At 45.1% G+C, this 18,779-nt stretch overlaps 1 protein-coding gene across 2 annotated transcripts in view; it reads right to left on the bottom strand.

Annotated features, from left to right (window-relative positions):
- LOC119336989 (vesicle-associated protein 1-2-like) overlaps positions 1-2,106 on the bottom strand; it is a 3,774-nt gene extending 1,668 nt beyond the window's left edge. For both annotated transcript variants that reach the window (XR_005162954.1, XM_037609083.1), the window contains exons 1-8: positions 1,957-2,106; positions 1,771-1,841; positions 1,569-1,650; positions 1,334-1,449; positions 1,047-1,253; positions 900-968; positions 769-810; positions 135-212 (exon numbers count right to left, since the gene is read on the bottom strand). Coding sequence is in view for 1 of the 2 variants with exons in the window: in XM_037609083.1 (XP_037464980.1) it covers positions 135-212; positions 769-810; positions 900-968; positions 1,047-1,253; positions 1,334-1,449; positions 1,569-1,650; positions 1,771-1,841; positions 1,957-2,011 (720 nt within the window). In the remaining variant the exon portion in view is untranslated. The remainder of the gene's footprint in view (positions 1-134; positions 213-768; positions 811-899; positions 969-1,046; positions 1,254-1,333; positions 1,450-1,568; positions 1,651-1,770; positions 1,842-1,956) is intronic.
- Positions 2,107-18,779: the final 16,673 nt, after the last annotated feature.

Below are 18,779 nucleotides of genomic sequence, written 5' to 3'. Positions count from 1 at the left end.
AACGATTCCTAGTATATTAATTCATGAGGACAGAACTCTTCCCTTATTAAGTACATCTGCTTTTAGGGTGCCAATGGTAGCTCATGGAAAGAGCACAAGATTCAAAGTTTCAGACTTAAAACATTAATACTCACCAACTCACTGTGAAGCTTTTTATTTTGCTCAAGGGCAGAATCCTTTTCCTTGGTCAATTTTGTAATCAAAGCCGACAGCTGGATTAGAGAAAGGGACGTGGTTATTCAGCCAGGCACAACAATTACAAGTGAAATCCAAAGATAGATTGCATTCTCATTGAACAAGTAACATGATACCAGGAAGACTGGGACAATCACTAGTTCACACTAAAAACAAGCTAAATTATAAGATGTTCATGCAACCAATGTCAGCTGTATGATGTCTATGGTGAACTAGAAGGATGGCCAAGACAATAAGATCTAAAGCAAATTAAATGGACGGACAACAATACCCATGTGTGCACAGTTAAAAAAAATCATAAATACACTTAATCATATAATTCCAATATGAAGCAACTAAAAATCGATCATATGCCTTATTCTTAGTAGAGGAAACATATTATTACACAATTGTTCCTAACAATTAACAAGCTATAGAGCAATGAATGGGTAGAATTGGCAAGGATCAAAATGTTTCAAATAAGTATCTTCAGTATTTTACTTGCCATGTGACCTGGCTGTTAGTATAGCACACAGAACAACTACTAAGGAAGACAAGAGCTGCCAAACTGCTTTGGAAGGCAAAAGAACTCACCTCAAGGGACTGTGCATCAGGCCCTGTATATGTTCTTGTTTCCTGCAGTTTCATGTCAGAAAGGCAAACAACCAACATGTTAAAATTATACAAAAGAAAACTATAGAGCATAGAACTCATATAGCACATACAGCAGCATGTCCTGCAGCCCTCAGTAATTCTTCAGTCCTTACAACTGGTCCAGTAGGTGATCCCACCTCCTGAAAACACATCATTTATGTCCTTAGGGACTCACACTAATAGAAGAAATATCAAGTATGAACATTTAGTAGACTTACTGTCCCCAGCTCAGCTGATCTCAAGGATACCGAGCCACTCGACAGCTCTGAGGCGCTCCTCCCATGATCCGCAATTCGCTGCATAGGCACCAAGATACGCTGTGGCCCATCGCTTTCCTCCGCAATCTCTAACGACGATTCGGTTGGCATCACATAAGTGACCCTCATCCTCACCTCCTCAACAGCGTTACCCCCTTGTTTCATGAACTAGGAAACCCACAAGTTCATTATCAACTGAAAGCCATCAACCACATCAAAACTACACTCTAATCCAGTACTACCATTACCATTTGAGGGGTGATGTCCTTGGCCGATAAGCGATCGGCGACGACCACGCTTTGCACCAAGAATTTGTCCTTGCACTGCAAGTCTGGTGGTGCAACAGTCTGGGCTTGCATCGTCACTGGTCCACACAAAACGCGTTGAAACATCTCCATTAAAATGAAACAGAAGAAAGCCTGGAATTGAGCAGTTTCTTGAGCTCTGTCTGGTCCAGTGAACACAACAACAACAAGACAGTACCTACAACTTCGAAGGTGGACCGCGGCCGCACGACGCCATTGTTGGGGCGCACGCAGTACTTCTTGGGGGTCGTCGTCTTAACCTACTACCCGGACGCATCACAGAGGCACCAAGAAAAGCATAACTCGTAAGAGGATCCCTCAAGAAGCTAAAGCGACAGGATTTTCTAGGGTTTAAACACGGCGGTTAACAGGAGAATCACCTTGAAGGCGACGGTTCTGTCGGTCTTGTTGATCATCTTGAGGGGGCAGGAGATCTGCTTGTCGAGCTCGACTGGGCATGACAGGAAATCGCAGAGGGGTCAGCGGGAAATTTCAGGAGAAAAGCAATCTGAAGCGAGAGGAGGGTAGCAAGGGGAGCTTGGCGGCGAGAGGAGCGGGGAGCTTACAGGGGAACTGGAGCTCGGGCGGGTCGACGTCGAGGAGGTCGCTGGAGGCGGCCATGGCTGCTGTGCCCGCGGAGGAAGGGGAAGTGGCGGTGGGAAAAGGGAGCACAGGGTGCTGGACCGCTGGGGCCGTTGCTTCTTTGCCTCTTTGGGTTTGGATGCAAATTTCCGTGGAGTTTTATGTTTGGCTAATTGGTTTGAAAACTCTGTGCGTGGTGAGAATGTCTTTCTATGATTTCATACTTGGGGCCTGTTTGGATACCGTTTCCATTTTAAATACACTTGTAAAAAATACAGGCATCCGCCGTCGTTTTAGTTTCTGCCCGAAAATTGCTCTTGGCCGGTAAGTTACCCGTAAGTAAAAGACACACGTATTAAATTACATCCATTCCAAGCGTTGCCTTATTATTCCGTCCGCTTCAAATTATGAGATGTTTCGAATATTTTAATATAGATTATATATGAACTGAAATGAATGAACGAATGCATAAACGTATCTATATACATATACATTTAGAAAAAAAAAAGGTAGAGCATCTTATAATTCGGAACTTATTAGCAAGTGATATCAAGGGTTTTGGTCTTTCACTTGCACTAATTGTGCAATATACATTGCTGATACGTTTTGTGCGGATGATGTATTGCCATGCAACACAGTGTAATTTAGAAAGAGCTGGAATAATATGCTCAACTTTTAAATAAGAAGTTGCATTATGACTTTGTAATTTGATTGCCTTTTTCTAACTAAATGATAAGTGCCACACGTATGGCACAAAGCACTTCGGCCCTGGCGTTTTCTACAACTAAGGTTGCCATCCAAAAAGGAAAAAACAAACCTAAAAAAGAATTGAATTTGACATTAAAAAAAAGTTGCCATGCTTGATAACTAAAGTTGCCATCATTTCGTCACTAAATGTGCCATAAAAAAATTCAAAGTTGCCATGTGTTTGTGCCACACGTGTGGCACTTATCAAGTTTTTTTTAATGTTACTGTCTTTTTCTTTAGTTGACTTAGTATATGCATGGCTCTATCATGGATCATGAAAAATGCACCACCTACTTTTGTCAAATACGTATTAGTTACCTTTATTCTCTTTTTCCCTGTGAAACTTCTCTATAATGGATGGCTACTTCTTTCTGGTATTTATACTCAAAATTTCAGTTTCAGCTCAGTTCTATGATTATGGCTACGATCCTCATAATTATTGCACGCATTGGAGGGTTGTGGGTACAGTTTTCAAGCGTAATATCAAAGATGCTCACAAACTTAATATTGTCGATCATAATCGACATCGACGAGAACCAGAAAGTCTTGCGCTTTTGATCAATGTCAATGGAAAGAATTAGGAATAATCATTAAATTGGATTCCTCTGCTAGAAATATTTTAGTTCTAGTATACTACTATCTTATAGCCTACCATTTCTTTAATGCAATTAAATATTTGAAAACGGATAGAGTATTAGGTCGTGAAATTATGAAGTGTTTTTTAAGATAAACGCATGCAGAGTTTCAACACTTTTTTTTTTTGCGATCATTAAAGAACCCTTAAGATGTGATAAGATGGTTGCCCATTGATTCCGTAAGTTCACATCACCATACCACTGGGAAGTGTGACCACTCATGAAGTTATTGCTACTTATCGTTATTCTACTCGCCAAAAAATGATAGTGATGTCAATCAACAATTAAACAAAACATGAAGGAACGATGCAGTGTTATATGTAATGTGTAAAATATCTGTAATGTGTATAAATAACGAATCATAAATCTCTAGGATCCTCTTGTGGAATCAGGAAATCTATTATAGATTATTTCCAGAAATATACTCACCAAAAGGTAATATACTTTCTGTTGTTACCCTGTCGTTCTCACTCGAGTTGGCATCACATTCAGAATAAATGGAAAGATATGCACGCATCCTCTCGAGAGACAAGGAAAAAGGAATAAATGAACATGGATGGGCTTGCAGATGGTTTTGTCAAAATGATATGTCAAGTGAACACATTTATGGCTTTGACAATTCCTGACCATCTAATCGTTCGTGTTGTATCATGTTGCATCTCAGTAATCTATATATTTCCTTTTGCAAATTAGATAGTTGACACTCTACCGAAAATTCTTGTCATCAAAATGGATAAAAAAATGTATCTAGAACTAAAATACGTCAATAATACATCCCTTTTTATTACAAAAAGACTTTTGTCCCGCTTTATATATAAAGCAATGACCGACCACAACTAAGATACAAACACACGCCACCACAACACACGCACACACCCAAGGCTGGATACATAGACGCTGAGCGCAGCAACACTACCCCATAGTATTACAAGAGCAACTGGAGTCCTCAACCGTGGACACGCCAACGCGAAGAGAAGAAGCCACATATGACGAACCGTGTGCTCCAAGGCGGCGCCTTCAGGAAGGTTACGACACCAGAGCGTCATCACCGTCCGACCCGAGGATCAGAGTTTCCCCTGGAGCAACACGACGAGCAATGAGAGCCGCGACAACGCCTTCAAGAAGGGAGCGAGCTTCGATGCCGCTAGTCCGTCCGAAGACAGATCAGGTTTTCACCCCGGTCAACACTCACCACCACCGGACGCCACATCCCATTGACCACGCCGCCCATGCCGCCCACACGGCCATGGCCACCGGGCAGCACCTAACCACGGGCTCTGCCCAAGAGCATCACGGAGCCACCACCATGGCCGCCGTCCTGGCATCCAAGACCTGGACACCACTTCACTCGAGACCCACCGCTACCCCAACCAAAGATACGAGCGGAAAGGAACCGCCTTTCGTACCCCTGGGCTGCCCCCAACGCCGAAACCCAAAGGCCGGCCAAAATTGGCCTCCATCGACCCGTCCTGCTGCCGGGCACGAGACGAGCATGGTCCTGCTTCCGGGCGCGAGACAAGCATGATCCTGCTGTCGGGCGCGACCGAGGCGCGAGACAAGGTCGGTCCTGCTGGCGGGTACGAGACGAGCTCGGTCCTGCTGCCGAGCGCAAGACAAGGTCGGTCCTGTTGCCGGGCGCGAGACGAGCTCGGTCCTGCTGTCGAGCGCGAGACAAGCGATGGACCGTAGTCGGGGGAGGGCCGAACCTTCGACGAAGGTAGCAACCAGACGACGAGGAGAGTGTCGAAGGTCGAACCGGCCTACAGACAAGCCGACACCGGAAAGCCAGTTGCTGCCCCAGTCGACCCACCGAGCTGCCGTGGAGCCGGCAAGGCAAAGCCACCTCGCCGCCACCGCCCACAGCCGGGACCGCAGCCACACCGGGCCGGGGCCCCAAACTCGCGCCGCCGGCCGGAAAAGAAGGCGAAATCCGGCCGGCACGCATCACCACAACCGCCACCATGCCGACGATGACAAGCGCATCAGCCCCCGCACGCCGCCGGCAGGCCCTTGCCACCTCAGCCCGCACCGCCTGCTGGTCATCGACTAGAGCAACCACCCAATCCAGATCTGGCGAGGAGCTCGCCGCCGCCACCCCTGCAGGCACGCCCCATCGCGCCCCTGATGTGCAGCCGCCCGCGCCGCCAACCTTGACCGCCACCGCCGTGCCACCCCGGCCGCCGCCACGCCGCGCCGTGACGCCGTCCTGCGCGGGACCACCGCGAGGAAGGGGAAGATGCACCGACGCCGGACTGGCTTGCCCGGCGGCGTGAACCGACGGCGGCGAGGGAGAGGGGGGAGGGGAGGGGGCTGGAGGAGATGAGCTAGGGGTCGCCTTGCCGCTTATCCATTTTGATGACAAGTATTTCCGGACGGAGGGAGTAGTATATAGCTACTTTGTATCCATCTCATACTTTATATGTTGTTGGTTGTCACATTGCAGGCAGTCACGTCCAAACTTCTATTTTCGTCTTTCTTTTAACAAAGTATAATTGGAGAAGCTCACATGCACTCACATACATTCATCCTATGAACTATTGGACGCGCATCTTACCTCTATGAGCCCCTCTAAAATACTGAGCCGACAGGATCTTTGTAGTCGACGAGAATGTCGCCACGCACAAATCGAACGAACGTCACCGAAAAGACTGAAATAATCCAAAAAATGTGTATACTGCTGTCAAGTCTAAGAGTTGAATCCTGATGGGCTGGTTCCACCACAAAAAATCTAACCATTTAATTACGCCCATTTCGCATTTTTGAGGAGGCTGCCTTCAGCACTCCATCTCATTTCTTGTGTCGTCTTTAGAATAAGTAGATTACGAGTAGCGGGTGCAAATGCCCACACGTTACTAGTAAGCTTGCACCTACAAGCAATTCGTCAGTAATGCCCCCTCGATTGTTGTATCAAGCCATGGTTGCATCATAAACTCTTTGTATATTGTAAAAAGAAAAAACAATTACATACTAATATATTAAAGTCATATTACATATGTAAATTGCGATACCCACAGGGCTAAGATTCTAGGTCTGCCACAAACAATTTGACGACCTTGAGAAAAACACCAGCTATTTCGCAACGCGTGTCAATGATTTGGCGGCCCGGGGGGCGCATGCAGGCAATCGTGTACGTAGGCAGACAAACGAGACCAAATTTATTATTATCCCGATCGTAAGCTACCTCCTCAAACCACAGATGCAGTGCACGTATATTCCATCATCATTGGGGCATTATATTGCTTCGCTGTGAGATGCTGTAGCGTTAAATGGTTTGCTTTTAGGAGGAGTGCGTGCGTGCGTGTACCGGACCAAAAGAAGGGACGACGCGGGAACGTTTGGTGGCGATGCACTGAACGGGAACGAGTTATTACGAGCGCCTCGCCGCGGCTGCCACGAGCGGCTCCCTGTCTTGCGCTGCCTGCCCTGCACACGAACACACGCCACAGCGGTAGGAACGAATTAGATCGCGGCTGGGCTACCGGGGGCAGATAAATACATGTTCGAAACCATCAGGGTATTTATTTCTTGTATAAAGGTTACGTCTCACCTTCTCCGAGGGAAAAAATTACGCAAGTACGTCCGTGCTTTTTTAGAATTTTTTTTAAACCGTCCGTTGAAATTACAAATCATTTTCACCATCATGTTTTCGCGTTGAAATCTTTAAAATTAGATCCATGTTAGATTTCAACGAAAAAATGGTCAAATTTTGTGCTTCCAACATTGAACTAGCATGTGCTTTCAAACTGCACTAATTTGTGCTTCCGCGCCATAGAAGCACAACTATACTTTCAAGAGAATTGATGGGCCGAAACAATATCAGGACACGGCATACGCGACACGAGCTCCAGCAGGCGGCTCGGGAGCAAACCATAGCCGCCGACGCGAGTTCCCCACCCTTTGTCCCATCCTTCCCTCGCCAGCCGCGCCGGCAGGGCCTTTCCTCTCCTTTGTTCGGGGCTGCCGGCGCGGGCCGCTGGATCCGGTAGGAGCTCGAGTGGCCATGCTCGTTTTGGGGCAGTGCTGCTGACCAGCTTTGGCGCGTAGGAGGCGCGCTGGGTGGAGAGGCTACTGGCTGCATGGATCTGGCGTGTTGAGGGCGCACGTGTGGTGACCACATCCGGTTCGCTGGCGCTGACGGTGGCGGCAGTTTGGTGAGGCGATGACGGTCGCCATGGTGGGCGCGAAGCAGTGGCACGACGACTTGGCTGGTTGCTTGGGTCGGTGCTGCTGGTGGCGATGCTTCGACCATGTGGTCTGCGGCCCGAGCATCTCTAGCAGATCCCGTATAATGCCCCAACCCGTAAAATAATCGTCAAAATACGGGTCCGCGTGAAAAAAGCTGCCCATCAGACCTCGCAAATGCGTCGGACCCGTAAATATTTTTGCGGGGCATGGCAAATTTTTCACCCAACCCACGAAAACGCAGGTTCTCCCTCTCGCCCCGTCGGTGCCCTATATATAGCGGGAGCAGTTGGCGGGGGATGGGGCATTTCAACCCGTGCTTTTCCCCACCCACCGCCGTCGGGCCGCCGCCTACGATTTCGGCCATACAAGCCGTCGGGATTACGCCGGCGGGCCGCCACATGCCCGAGGTTGTCCTCCACCACTTCCTCCTGCCTTGGCGGCCGAAAAGTTGCAGATCGGCGACTGTTTGTCGCCGCCGCCGGATTTGGCATTTCCAGCCACCAGCGGCTGCACCAAGCCATGGATTGGTCGGGGAGCACCCCGCACAGCCCCCGCAAAGCCCCAACGCCGCATGCAGGTACTGGTTCGTCCTCTAGCTGCCGTCATCGGTTTGCTGGCAAGGACTCGGCTGACCATCTCCCGGGCTCGGTGCTAGCGCAGCGGCTCGCCGATGCCGCTCATACAGTGCGAAGACTGCACACGAACAGTGTTGCGGCTAACATCTAGCACGCCGCAACACTCCGGATGGGTATTCTTCAAATGCAAAAACGACGAGGTATGTTCTTGTTTTTGTTCGGCTTTGTCAACCTATTCGGTTCCATTTCGGTAGCTTATTGAGATGGTCATGTGCATAGGAAGGTGGATGCTTATTTTGGCATTGGAAAGAAGAATGCATCGATTTATTGATAGGAAGAAACTTAATAGATGTTCGTGCACTTGTTGGTAGAATTGAGGCTAATGATGCGGCTGCATGAAGAAACTAGAGGGGAAGCAATGTCTACTTCTTTAGAATCAAAGAAGAAGAATGAAGAATGCAAGATCAAGAATCCACATATCAACAATGAAGGCATGGAGAAGATGTTGGTCCAACTAGTGGGAGCGGTTATGGAAGTTGGATATCTTCTAAAATGCCTAATTGTGGTTCTTGCTTTCTTTGGTCTTGCTATTCTAGCAAAGATTTGGTGAATTATCATGTATCCAATGCCCTTGAAGAAAGTAAAGAAGCAAAGAAATTTGTTTTCATGCCCGAAATTGAAATGCAAATTACTGATTTACGGTCCGGCATGTGCGGCGGCCGAGCAGACCGTGTAAAGCGGACCCGTAAAAAAGGATATTCCGTGAATATCCTTTTTTATGGGTCCACTTTGCGGGGTCTGCTCGTCCGCCGCTCGCGCTGGCCCGCAAAGATTAAATTGGAATGCAAAATAAAATAAAGAAAGAAAAATGCAGCAAGGTATTTTTTGGATTTAATTTATGATAATAGACCCGCGGGCCATAGTTTTCACTAGAGGCTTCTCTCTTGAAGATAACATACGGTGGGTAAATAAATTATTGTTGGATAACTGATAGAAAAGTGAATAATCATGATGATATCCAAGGCAATGATCATGTATATATGCATCATGTCCGAGACAAGTAGACCGGCTCCTGCCTGGATCTACTACATTACTCCACACATCGACCGTTATCCAGCATGCATCTAGAGTATAAAGTTCATAAAGAACGGAGTAACACCTTGAGCAAGATGAAATGATGTAGACAAAGTAAACTCACACATGAATAAACCCCATCTTTTTATCCTTAATACCAACGATACAATACGTGTCATGTCCCCTTCTGTCACTAGGATTGAGCACCGCAAGATCGAACCCATTACAAAGCACCTCTCCCATTGCAAGAAAAATCAATCTAGTTGGCCAAACCAAATCAATAGACCGGAGAGAAATACAAAGCTATAATAATCATGCATAAAATAGTTCAGAGAAAACTCAAATAGTATTCATGGATAATCTGATCGTAAACTCACAATTCATCGGGTCCCAACAAACACACCGCAAAAAGTAATTACATTGAATAGAACTCCAATAACATCGAGAGGAACATTGTATTGAAGATTAAAGAGAGACATGAAGCCATCTAACTGCTAACTATGGACCCGTAGGTCTGTGGTAAACTACTCACACATCATCGGAAGGGCAACAAGGTTGATGTAGAGCCCCTCCGTGATTGATTTCCCATCCGGCAGAGTGCCGGAAAAGGCCTCCAGATAGGATCTCGCGAGAACAGGGGCTTGCATCAGTGAAAAAAGTATTTTGTGGTGTCCACTGTTGGTTTCCCAATTTTAGAGAATTTATAGTCGAAATTTGGTCAAAGGGGGCAAAGGTGGGCCCACGAGGTCGTACCATTGACTGAAAGTTTCCAATATCTCCCATGCTAGACACATTATAGGCGGTTCCCAAACATAACATAAAATTCATGTTCTTTCCACCATTCTTTCACAATCCATGGCTAGCCGTATCCACGGGTGCCTTCCAACTTTTCACTTTCCAATGAATTTTGTTGTTATTATTTTTTTTGATTCATTATGAGACTGGGCATCCCTATTACCTGCCACTTTCTCGTGCAATGACAAGTGAATAAACACTCATCGTGAGGATAACTCGCTTATCATGAAAGATATTGGCCACCCCTGCCACCGCATGAGCAGTACGGTCATACAAAACGAAAATTTATTTTGAATAATTAGAGTTGGCACATGCAAATTTACTTGAAATGGCATGGAAATTCCGCATATAGGTAGGTATGTTGGACTCATTTGGAACAACTTTGAGTTTAAGGAGTTGGACGCACAAGCAACATTCCCGCTTAGTACAAATAGAGACAAGCAAATAGATTGAGAAGCGACCAACCAAAAAACAAAAACGGTCATAAACACGCATTGAACATAACTAACAGAATAATGCATCATAGGTAGGATATAACTTCATTGCATAACTATTGACTTTACGTGCATGCATAGGGAATCACAAACCTTAACACCAATATTCCTACTAAACCATGATGACTCACTAACATGACTCGATATTGCAAAACTATTGCAAGAAATCAAACGTACCATATCCAATGATCATTCATGAAAGTTTTTATTATATCCCTCTTGAATATTCATCACTTTGGGACCAAATTCATATCTTGTGCAAATTACCTTTACTATCATGAACTCTCAGAAATATATAAGTGAAGCATGAGAGTGTATTTGTTTAAAATATAATCACCGTCGTGCTCAAAAGTATTTAAGTGCAGCACTAGAGCAACTACCTAGCTCAAAAAATTTAAGTGAAGCACTTAGAGCATTCTAATAAATCATGATAAATGCGTGGCTCTCTCAAATAGGTGTGTCCAGCTGTCAAGACCCCGATCCTAAGTCACACCGATCTAGCATGTGTCACATCATATCACTTTGTGGCCTCACGCACGGTATTCCCACGGGTGCCACCTTACCTGGCACGAGACCGTTTGTGCCTTTTGGCTCACGTATATGATAGTGCCGCTAGCATCCATATGACAAAGAATCCGGGCCGACATGACTAGTCGTAAACCCAAGGTGGCGCTAACTTACAGGGACATGCATACATGACCCAGCAACGAATGTGTCGATCAACAACGTATGAACCTAAGTCGTAGCAAACTACAAGGACTTAAAGGAACAACGCGTGACATTTCCCCGAAGGAACAGACACAGGAACGAAGAAGGACACATGCCGACCAGCCTAAGTGTTTCGGAGCAGTAGCAAGCTACCATGGCTCAGTGGAAGCACTAGGAGACATTTCTCGGTAAGAGAGGCTACCAAGAATAAACAACTAGGTTGTCGGATCCCACACATACCAAGCATTTCAAATCATACACACAATATGCTCGATATGTGCAAATACAACATGGCATCACAACACAACTCTACAACTCAAAGTATTTATTCATTAGGCTCCGAGGAGCGAGATACTACAAACATGGGTCTGAAGACCCAGCATTCAGAGCATACAAGAAAAAAGCACAAGCGGAAGCTTAACATGTCTGAGTACAGACAACTACAAATGAAAAGGGGCTGAGAAGCCTGACTATCTACAAGATCCTGCCGAGGGCACAAGATCGTAGCTGAGGTAACAAGCTAAACATCGAAGTCCACGCGGAACTACTAGCGAAACTGAAGTCTCTCTGCAAAAACATAAATTAAGCAAACATGACTACAAATGTACCCAAATAGTTTTACATCAGAATTAACTACATATGCATCAGTATCAACGAAGGGATGGTGGGGTTTAACTGCAACAAGCCAACTTTGACTCGGTGGCTATCCTGAACTATGACTGCAAGTAACTTTTTTGAGGTGGCGCACACGAGTCCACATATTCACCAAAGCAATACACCACTATGGATCCGCTCCCGTCTCCCTATGAGAAGGCCATCCATAGCACTCACGCTTATCTTGTGCATTTTAGAGTATCCACTTTCACTTGTCTATGAACTGTATAGGTAACCCAGAGGTCCTTTACCGCGGACGCGGCTATTCGAATAGATCATATTAACCCTGCAGGGGTGTACTTCTTCACACACGCTGTAAACCAGACCAGTGGGACCCACTGGTCAGTGACCTAGTTTTTAATTAGTGGTTTAAACTAATCTAAGCTAAGTTAAAACTTATCTGGAGTTAATTAGGGCGTGGGACCCATGTGTCAGTGCCTCACTTAGTTAACAGAGTAATAGCACTATTTTTGGCTAAACTGAAGTTAAACAGGGGCTGGGCCCACGTGTCATTAACCCAGGGGGGTTATTAGGTTAGTTATAACTGGCGGTTAGTCGGAGCTAACCCGCCGGTGAGGTCTCGCAACGGTGGAGGTGCTCGGAAACGTGGCTCCGGGCACTATTCGACGCGCGGACGGCACCGTTGGAAAGCTGGACCCCATCCACGCCGATTGGTGGCGGAACCAGACCAAAAGGTTGCTGGAGACGACGACAGCGACCAAAACAACGGCGGGCGGAGCTCGGCCATGACCAGCTACTCGCTACGGGGTACTAGAAGGTGTGCTAGCAAGTGCTTTCTCCTCCTGGGAGCAACGCGAGCACAACTACATGCTCGGTTGGGTCAGACGAGGTCACTAGCTGCGGCGACGACGGACGCGCCAGCGGCGAGCTCTTGGGCTCAACAGAGCCTGTGGTTAGAGGAGGAAAACATCAACAGGGAGAGAGGGGTTCCGTGCGGGGCTCACAACGAACACACATGGCGGTTCAGAGGCCTCGGGGACGGACGGGAGCCGTCGAATTGACGAACACGATCTCCGGGCACCAGCGGTGAAGACGAGGGTGCTGGCGACGAGGCAGAGTCCTCCGGGTCATTTCCTTCGGCTTGCGGACATGGTGCTCGATGGAGGAGCTTCTGGACATGATCATGGAGTGAGGGATGGCCGGTGGTTCGCAGCGGCGCGCTGCGGTGCGTTCGGGCGCGAGGTGGAGAGGAGGCCAGAGGAGAGGAAAGGCACGGGAGGGAGAACAAGAGCGAGAGTGAGAGAGAGACCAGGAAGGGTGCATGGCGTCGTCCAGGGGATCAAGGAGGGAGGTTGCCTTCAGGAGGTGGCCAGGCGCGACGTCGGTGCTCGCCACCGAGCTGCTTCATGCGCTGGCACGGGGAAGAAGACAGGTGTGCCCCTTGTGGGCTGGGCCGCCAGGTGGGCTGCTGCTACAGGTAAGATGCCCAGGTGAGTTTTTTCTGCTCTGCTTTAATTTTTGTTCTGTTTTATTTTTGTTCATTTATTTTGCCAATGCTTGTAAATTCAAAATGAATTCAAACAATCCCAAAACACTCTGAATAATTTTATGTAGCTTCTCTGGACATTTCCAAAAGCACATAAAGTATTTCAAAATTATTTGAAAATATATTCTATATAATATGAATATAATTCCAAATTCAAATAGAATAATGAATTAAATTTAATGCCCAAAATATTCCTCAAAAATGTTCATTATTTTGGTTTGGTGCTAAAGCCTTGCCAAAAATATCCAACAGATAGAAAGAACATTTTGAAAAACATTGAATGCAATTTTCCAGGGTTTACTAATGCAACTATTTGCAAGCAATTCTAGGGCTGTGACAACTCACCCCCACTAAACAAGAATCTCGTCCCAAGATTCAAGACATGAGGTAGGGAAAAAGGTGGTCACAGAACTATGACAATCTTCACAATGCAACTTGCACTTATTGAGGAAGTTGATTCATTACATCATCTTGATGTCGACGTATTTGCTTCCGAGATCTTCATCCAACACGATGACGATAGAAGGAAACTCTACGGAAAAGACCTCCTCGAAGATCGAGCACTCAAGATCAACTCATGGAGTGAGGCGTAAGAACATCTCTTGAGTTGAGACATAAAACATACATCAGGAGGGATGGAAAGAAATAATTGATGAAGGTTTAATTTTGGTAGGCAATAATCCCACGCTGGAGTAGGATAGTGCATGGTTTCAAGGTAGCGAGGAGTTGATTTCATGATTCCGTAACAAGGCATCTTAGAGGAGGTGGCTCATAGAATTATTACCTTAAGTGGCAAAAAGAATTACTTTTGATACATAGATCGTTGAGACTCTTCATTCCAGCCTGAGGCAATTCACAATTGATTGTTTGACGGAGTACGAAAGAATGGCATACTTGGACTAGAATGGATGATGTGGATTACCTTGTTGAAGACAACGCAAGGAATTATTTTTGCTTATCATCGAAAATGGATGGAACCTGTGGTAGGACCACTTTGAGAATGATCCTGATCAGTAATTACTGAGAAGGGTAGTCCATAGTAGGATGGTACAATGGCGGTGCAAGCTGGGAACAAAATGGAAGTGATAGGAATGATTCTAGTAACTGGGGAGAAGCTCAACAGTAGAGAGTGATTCCACTGTTTTGAATGGTTATAGCATAACCGAAGAAAACTAGGAGAAAATCCCAATTAATGCTAGCGATAGAACCTAGTGCTTGCGCATGCTCTCAAGAACTTGAGCATTTCCACATTCATCAAGGTTTTACCAATATCTGTGTCAAGGATCCTGGCAACACAACATACTACCATGAGGAATACTGGTGGAGAAAGCAGATGCAAAGGAGGATAACACCTTCTCAGATTTCACCTTAGCAAATCCAAGGAAACAAAATTCGGATGATCGACCGAGAGACATTTAGCACAACACTTCTAATGTTCTCCTTGATGTGCTAGTGTAATCCATTCATAGATATGGTTTGATATCTAGAACATCAAGTAAAAGGTCGGACTTCGGGAGCACAAAAATCCATAAGGAACAACTACTGGAGTAAATCTTGTGAGATCCTTATGGGGAGGTGGCCAACTTTCTCAATCAAGATACTACAATAATAGGTCTTTTGGCTGGTGTGTTGGCCACAACATCCACTTTACCGGGTTACAGGGAGACCAATATTATAGTTCTTGGAAAATGTTCCAACCATCATATCTGCCTGAGATTCAGATCTGGTTGGTGTCAGAATAATCCAGACTCATCGAGTCTAGAAATAAAAATGAAGGTTTGCAACACAAATCGACGAGATGACGTTGCAAGATTCTCGGGAATGAACTACGGTAGTAAAACTCCAAAACATGAGCTGGTTCTGCTACACACATGTGAACACTCTGTCCCAAACAAGCATGACCGCATAGTAGTCTTACAACAAAACACTACCGAGTTCTGGTGTGGAACCATCATTGGGATAACGAAGTCCTTGGTTAAGCCCGGGTTAGCTCTTAAAAAGGAACTCCTTTTCCTTGAACAAATCAGTCAATGGCTTAGTGTGCTATGGAATTCATATGGAACAAAGATGACCAGTCTAACAGACCACAAAATACTTTGCACGTGCATGGCTAACTTGGAATGATTCCAGAGGAGGTAAGACAAGCCTTCTCAAATTCATGGCGACAACTTGCATCAAGTGCACATGAATTAGAGGGGCTCACTTCTTTCGTCCAAACATATGCTTCACGAACGGGTCATGAAGAAAATGTTTACACAAGTTTCCAATACTAACTTAGATGTTCAACATGAATCATGGAGAGGATAAAATTGAAGGAAATATGCCATAGAGGCAATAATAAAGTTATTAATTATTTCCTTATATCATGATAAATGTTTATTATTCATGCTAGAATTGTATTAACCGGAAACATAATACATGTGTGAATATATAGACAAACATAGTGTCACTAGTATGCCTCTACTTGACTAGCTCATTAATCAAAGATGGTTATGTTTCCTAACCATAGACATAAGTTGTCATTTGATTAACGAGATCACATCATTAGTGTGTTGACTTGACCCGTTCCGTTAGCTTAGCACTTGATCATTTAGTGTGTTGCTATAGCTTTCTTCATGACTTATACATGTTCCTATAACTATGAGATTATGCAACTCCCGTTTATTGGAGGAACACTTTGTGTGCTACCAAACGTCACAACATAACTGGGTGATTATAAAGGAGCTCTACAGGTGTCTCAAAAGGTACATGTTGAGTTGGCGTATTTCGAGATTAGGATTTGTCACTCCGATTGTCGGAGAGGTATCTCTGGGCCCTCTCGGTAATGCACATCACTATAAGCCTTGCAAGCAATGTGACTAATGAGTTAGTTGCGGGATGATGCATTACATAACAAGTAAAGAGACTTGCCAGTAACGAGATTGAACTAGGTATTAAGATACCAACGATCAAATCTCGGGCAAGTAACATACCGATGACAAAGGGGACAACGTATGTTGTTATGCGGTTTGACCGATAAAGATCTTCGTAGAATATGTAGGAGCCAATATTACGCGTTCGCTTACGCAATACTGGTTCTACCGACGTGCTTTGAGGGTTCGGCGGTATTGTTGGATGAAGCGGCCCGGACCAATATTACGCGTATGCTTACGCGAGACTAGTTCTACCGATGTGCTTTGCACATAGGTGGCTGGTGGGTGTCAGTTTCTCCAACTTTAGTTGAACCAAATGTGGCTACGCCCGGTCCTTGAGAAGGTTAAAACAACACTAACTTGACAAACTATCATTGTGGTTTTGATGCGTAGGTAAGAACGGTTCTTGCTCAGCCCGTAGCAGCCACATAAAACTTGCAACAACAAAGTAGAGGACGTCTAACTTGTTTTTGCAGGGCATGTTGTGATGTGATATGGTCAAGACGTGATGCTATATTTTATTGTATGAGATGATCATGTTTTGTAACCGAGTTATCGACAACTGGCAGGAGCCATATGGTTGTCGCTTTATTGTATGCAATGCAATCACCCTGTAATTGCTTTACTTTATCACTAAATGATAGCGATAGTCGTAGAAGCAATAGGTGGCGAAACGACAATGATGCTACAATGGAGATCAAGGTGTCGCGCCGGTGACGATGGTGATCATAACGGTGCTTCGGAGATGGTGATCACAAGAACAAGATGATGATGGCCATAACATATCACTTATATTGATTGCATGTGATGTTTATCCTTTATGCATCTTATTTTGCTTTGATTGACGGTAGCATTATAAGATGATCTCTCACTAAATTTCAAGGTATAAGTATTCTCCCAGAGTATGCACCGTTGCGAAAGTTCTTCGTGCTGAGACACCACGTGATGATCGGGTGTGATAGGCTCTACGTTCAAATACAATGGGTGCAAAACAGTTGCACACGCGGAATACTCAGGTTAAACTTGATGAGCCTAGCATATACAGATATGGCCTCGGAACACTGAGACCGAAAGGTCGAGCATGAATCATATAGTAGATATGATCAACATAGTGATGTTCACCATTGAAAACTACTCCATCTCACATGATGATCGGACATGGTTTAGTTGATTTGGATCACGTGGTCACTTAGATGATTAGAGGGATATCTATCTAAGTGGGAGTTCTTAAGTAATATGATTAACTGAACTTAAATTTATCATGAACTTAGTACCTGATAGTATTTTGCTTGTCTATGTTTGTTGTAGATAGATGGCTCGTGCTATTGTTCCATTGAATTTTAATGTGTTCCTTGAGAAAGCTAAGTTGAAAGATGATGGTAGCAATTACACGGACTGGGTCCGTAACTTGAGGATTATCCTCATTGCTGCACAGAAGAATTACATCCTGGAAGCACCGCTGAGTGCCAGGCCTGCTGCAGATGCAACCGACGACGTTAAGAACGTTTGGCAGAGCAAAGCTGATGACTACTCGATAGTTCAGTGTGCCATGCTTTACGGCTTAGAACCGGGACTTCAACGACGTTTTGAACGTCATGGAGCATATGAGATGTTCCAGGAGTTGAAGTTAATATTTCAAGCAAATGCCCGGATTGAGAGATATGGAGTCTCCAATAAGTTCTATAGCTGCAAGATGGAAGAGAACAGTTCTGTCAGTGAACATATACTCAAAATGTTTGGGTATAATAATCACTTGATTCAATTGGGAGTTAATCTTCCTGATGATAGTGTCATTGACAGAATTCTTCAATCACTGCCACCAAGCTACAAGAGCTTTGTGATGAACTATAATATGCAAGGGATGAACAAGACTATTCCCGAGCTCTTCACAATGCTAAAAGCTGCGGAGGTAGAAATCAAAAAGGAGCATCAAGTGTTGATGGTCAACAAGACCACCAGTTTCAAGAAAAAGGGTAAAGGGAAGAAGAAGGGGAACTTCAAAAAGAACGGCAAACAAGTTGCTGCTCAAGAGAAGAAACCCAAGTCTGGACCTAAGCCTGAGACTGAGTGCTTCTACTGCAAGCAGACTGGTCACTGGAAACGGAACTGCCCCAAGTATTTGGCGGATAAGAAGGATGGCAAGGTGAACAAAGGTATATGTGATATACATGTTATTGATGTGTACCTTACTAATGCTCGCAGTAGCACCTGGGTATTTGATACTGGTTCTATTGCTAATATTTGCAACTCGAAACAGGGACTACGGATTAAGCAAAGATTGGCTAAGGACGAGGTGATGATGCACGTGGGAAATGGTTCCAAAGTCGATGTGATCGCAGTCGGCACGCTACCTCTACATCTACCTTCGGGATTAGTTTTAGACTTGAATAATTGTTATTTGGTGCCAGCGTTAAGCATGGACATTATATCTGGATCTTGTTTGATGCGAGACGGTTATTCATTTAAATCAAAGAATAATGGTTGTTCTATTTATATGAGTAATATCTTTTATGGTCATGCA

The sequence above is a fragment of the Triticum dicoccoides genome, chromosome 1B, assembly GCF_002162155.2.
Source record: "Triticum dicoccoides isolate Atlit2015 ecotype Zavitan chromosome 1B, WEW_v2.0, whole genome shotgun sequence".
In the NCBI taxonomy this organism is placed as follows: Eukaryota; Viridiplantae; Streptophyta; class Magnoliopsida; order Poales; family Poaceae; genus Triticum; species Triticum dicoccoides.
Note: the sequence above shows the minus strand (reverse complement) of the source record. Positions and strands in the feature narration are given on the sequence as shown.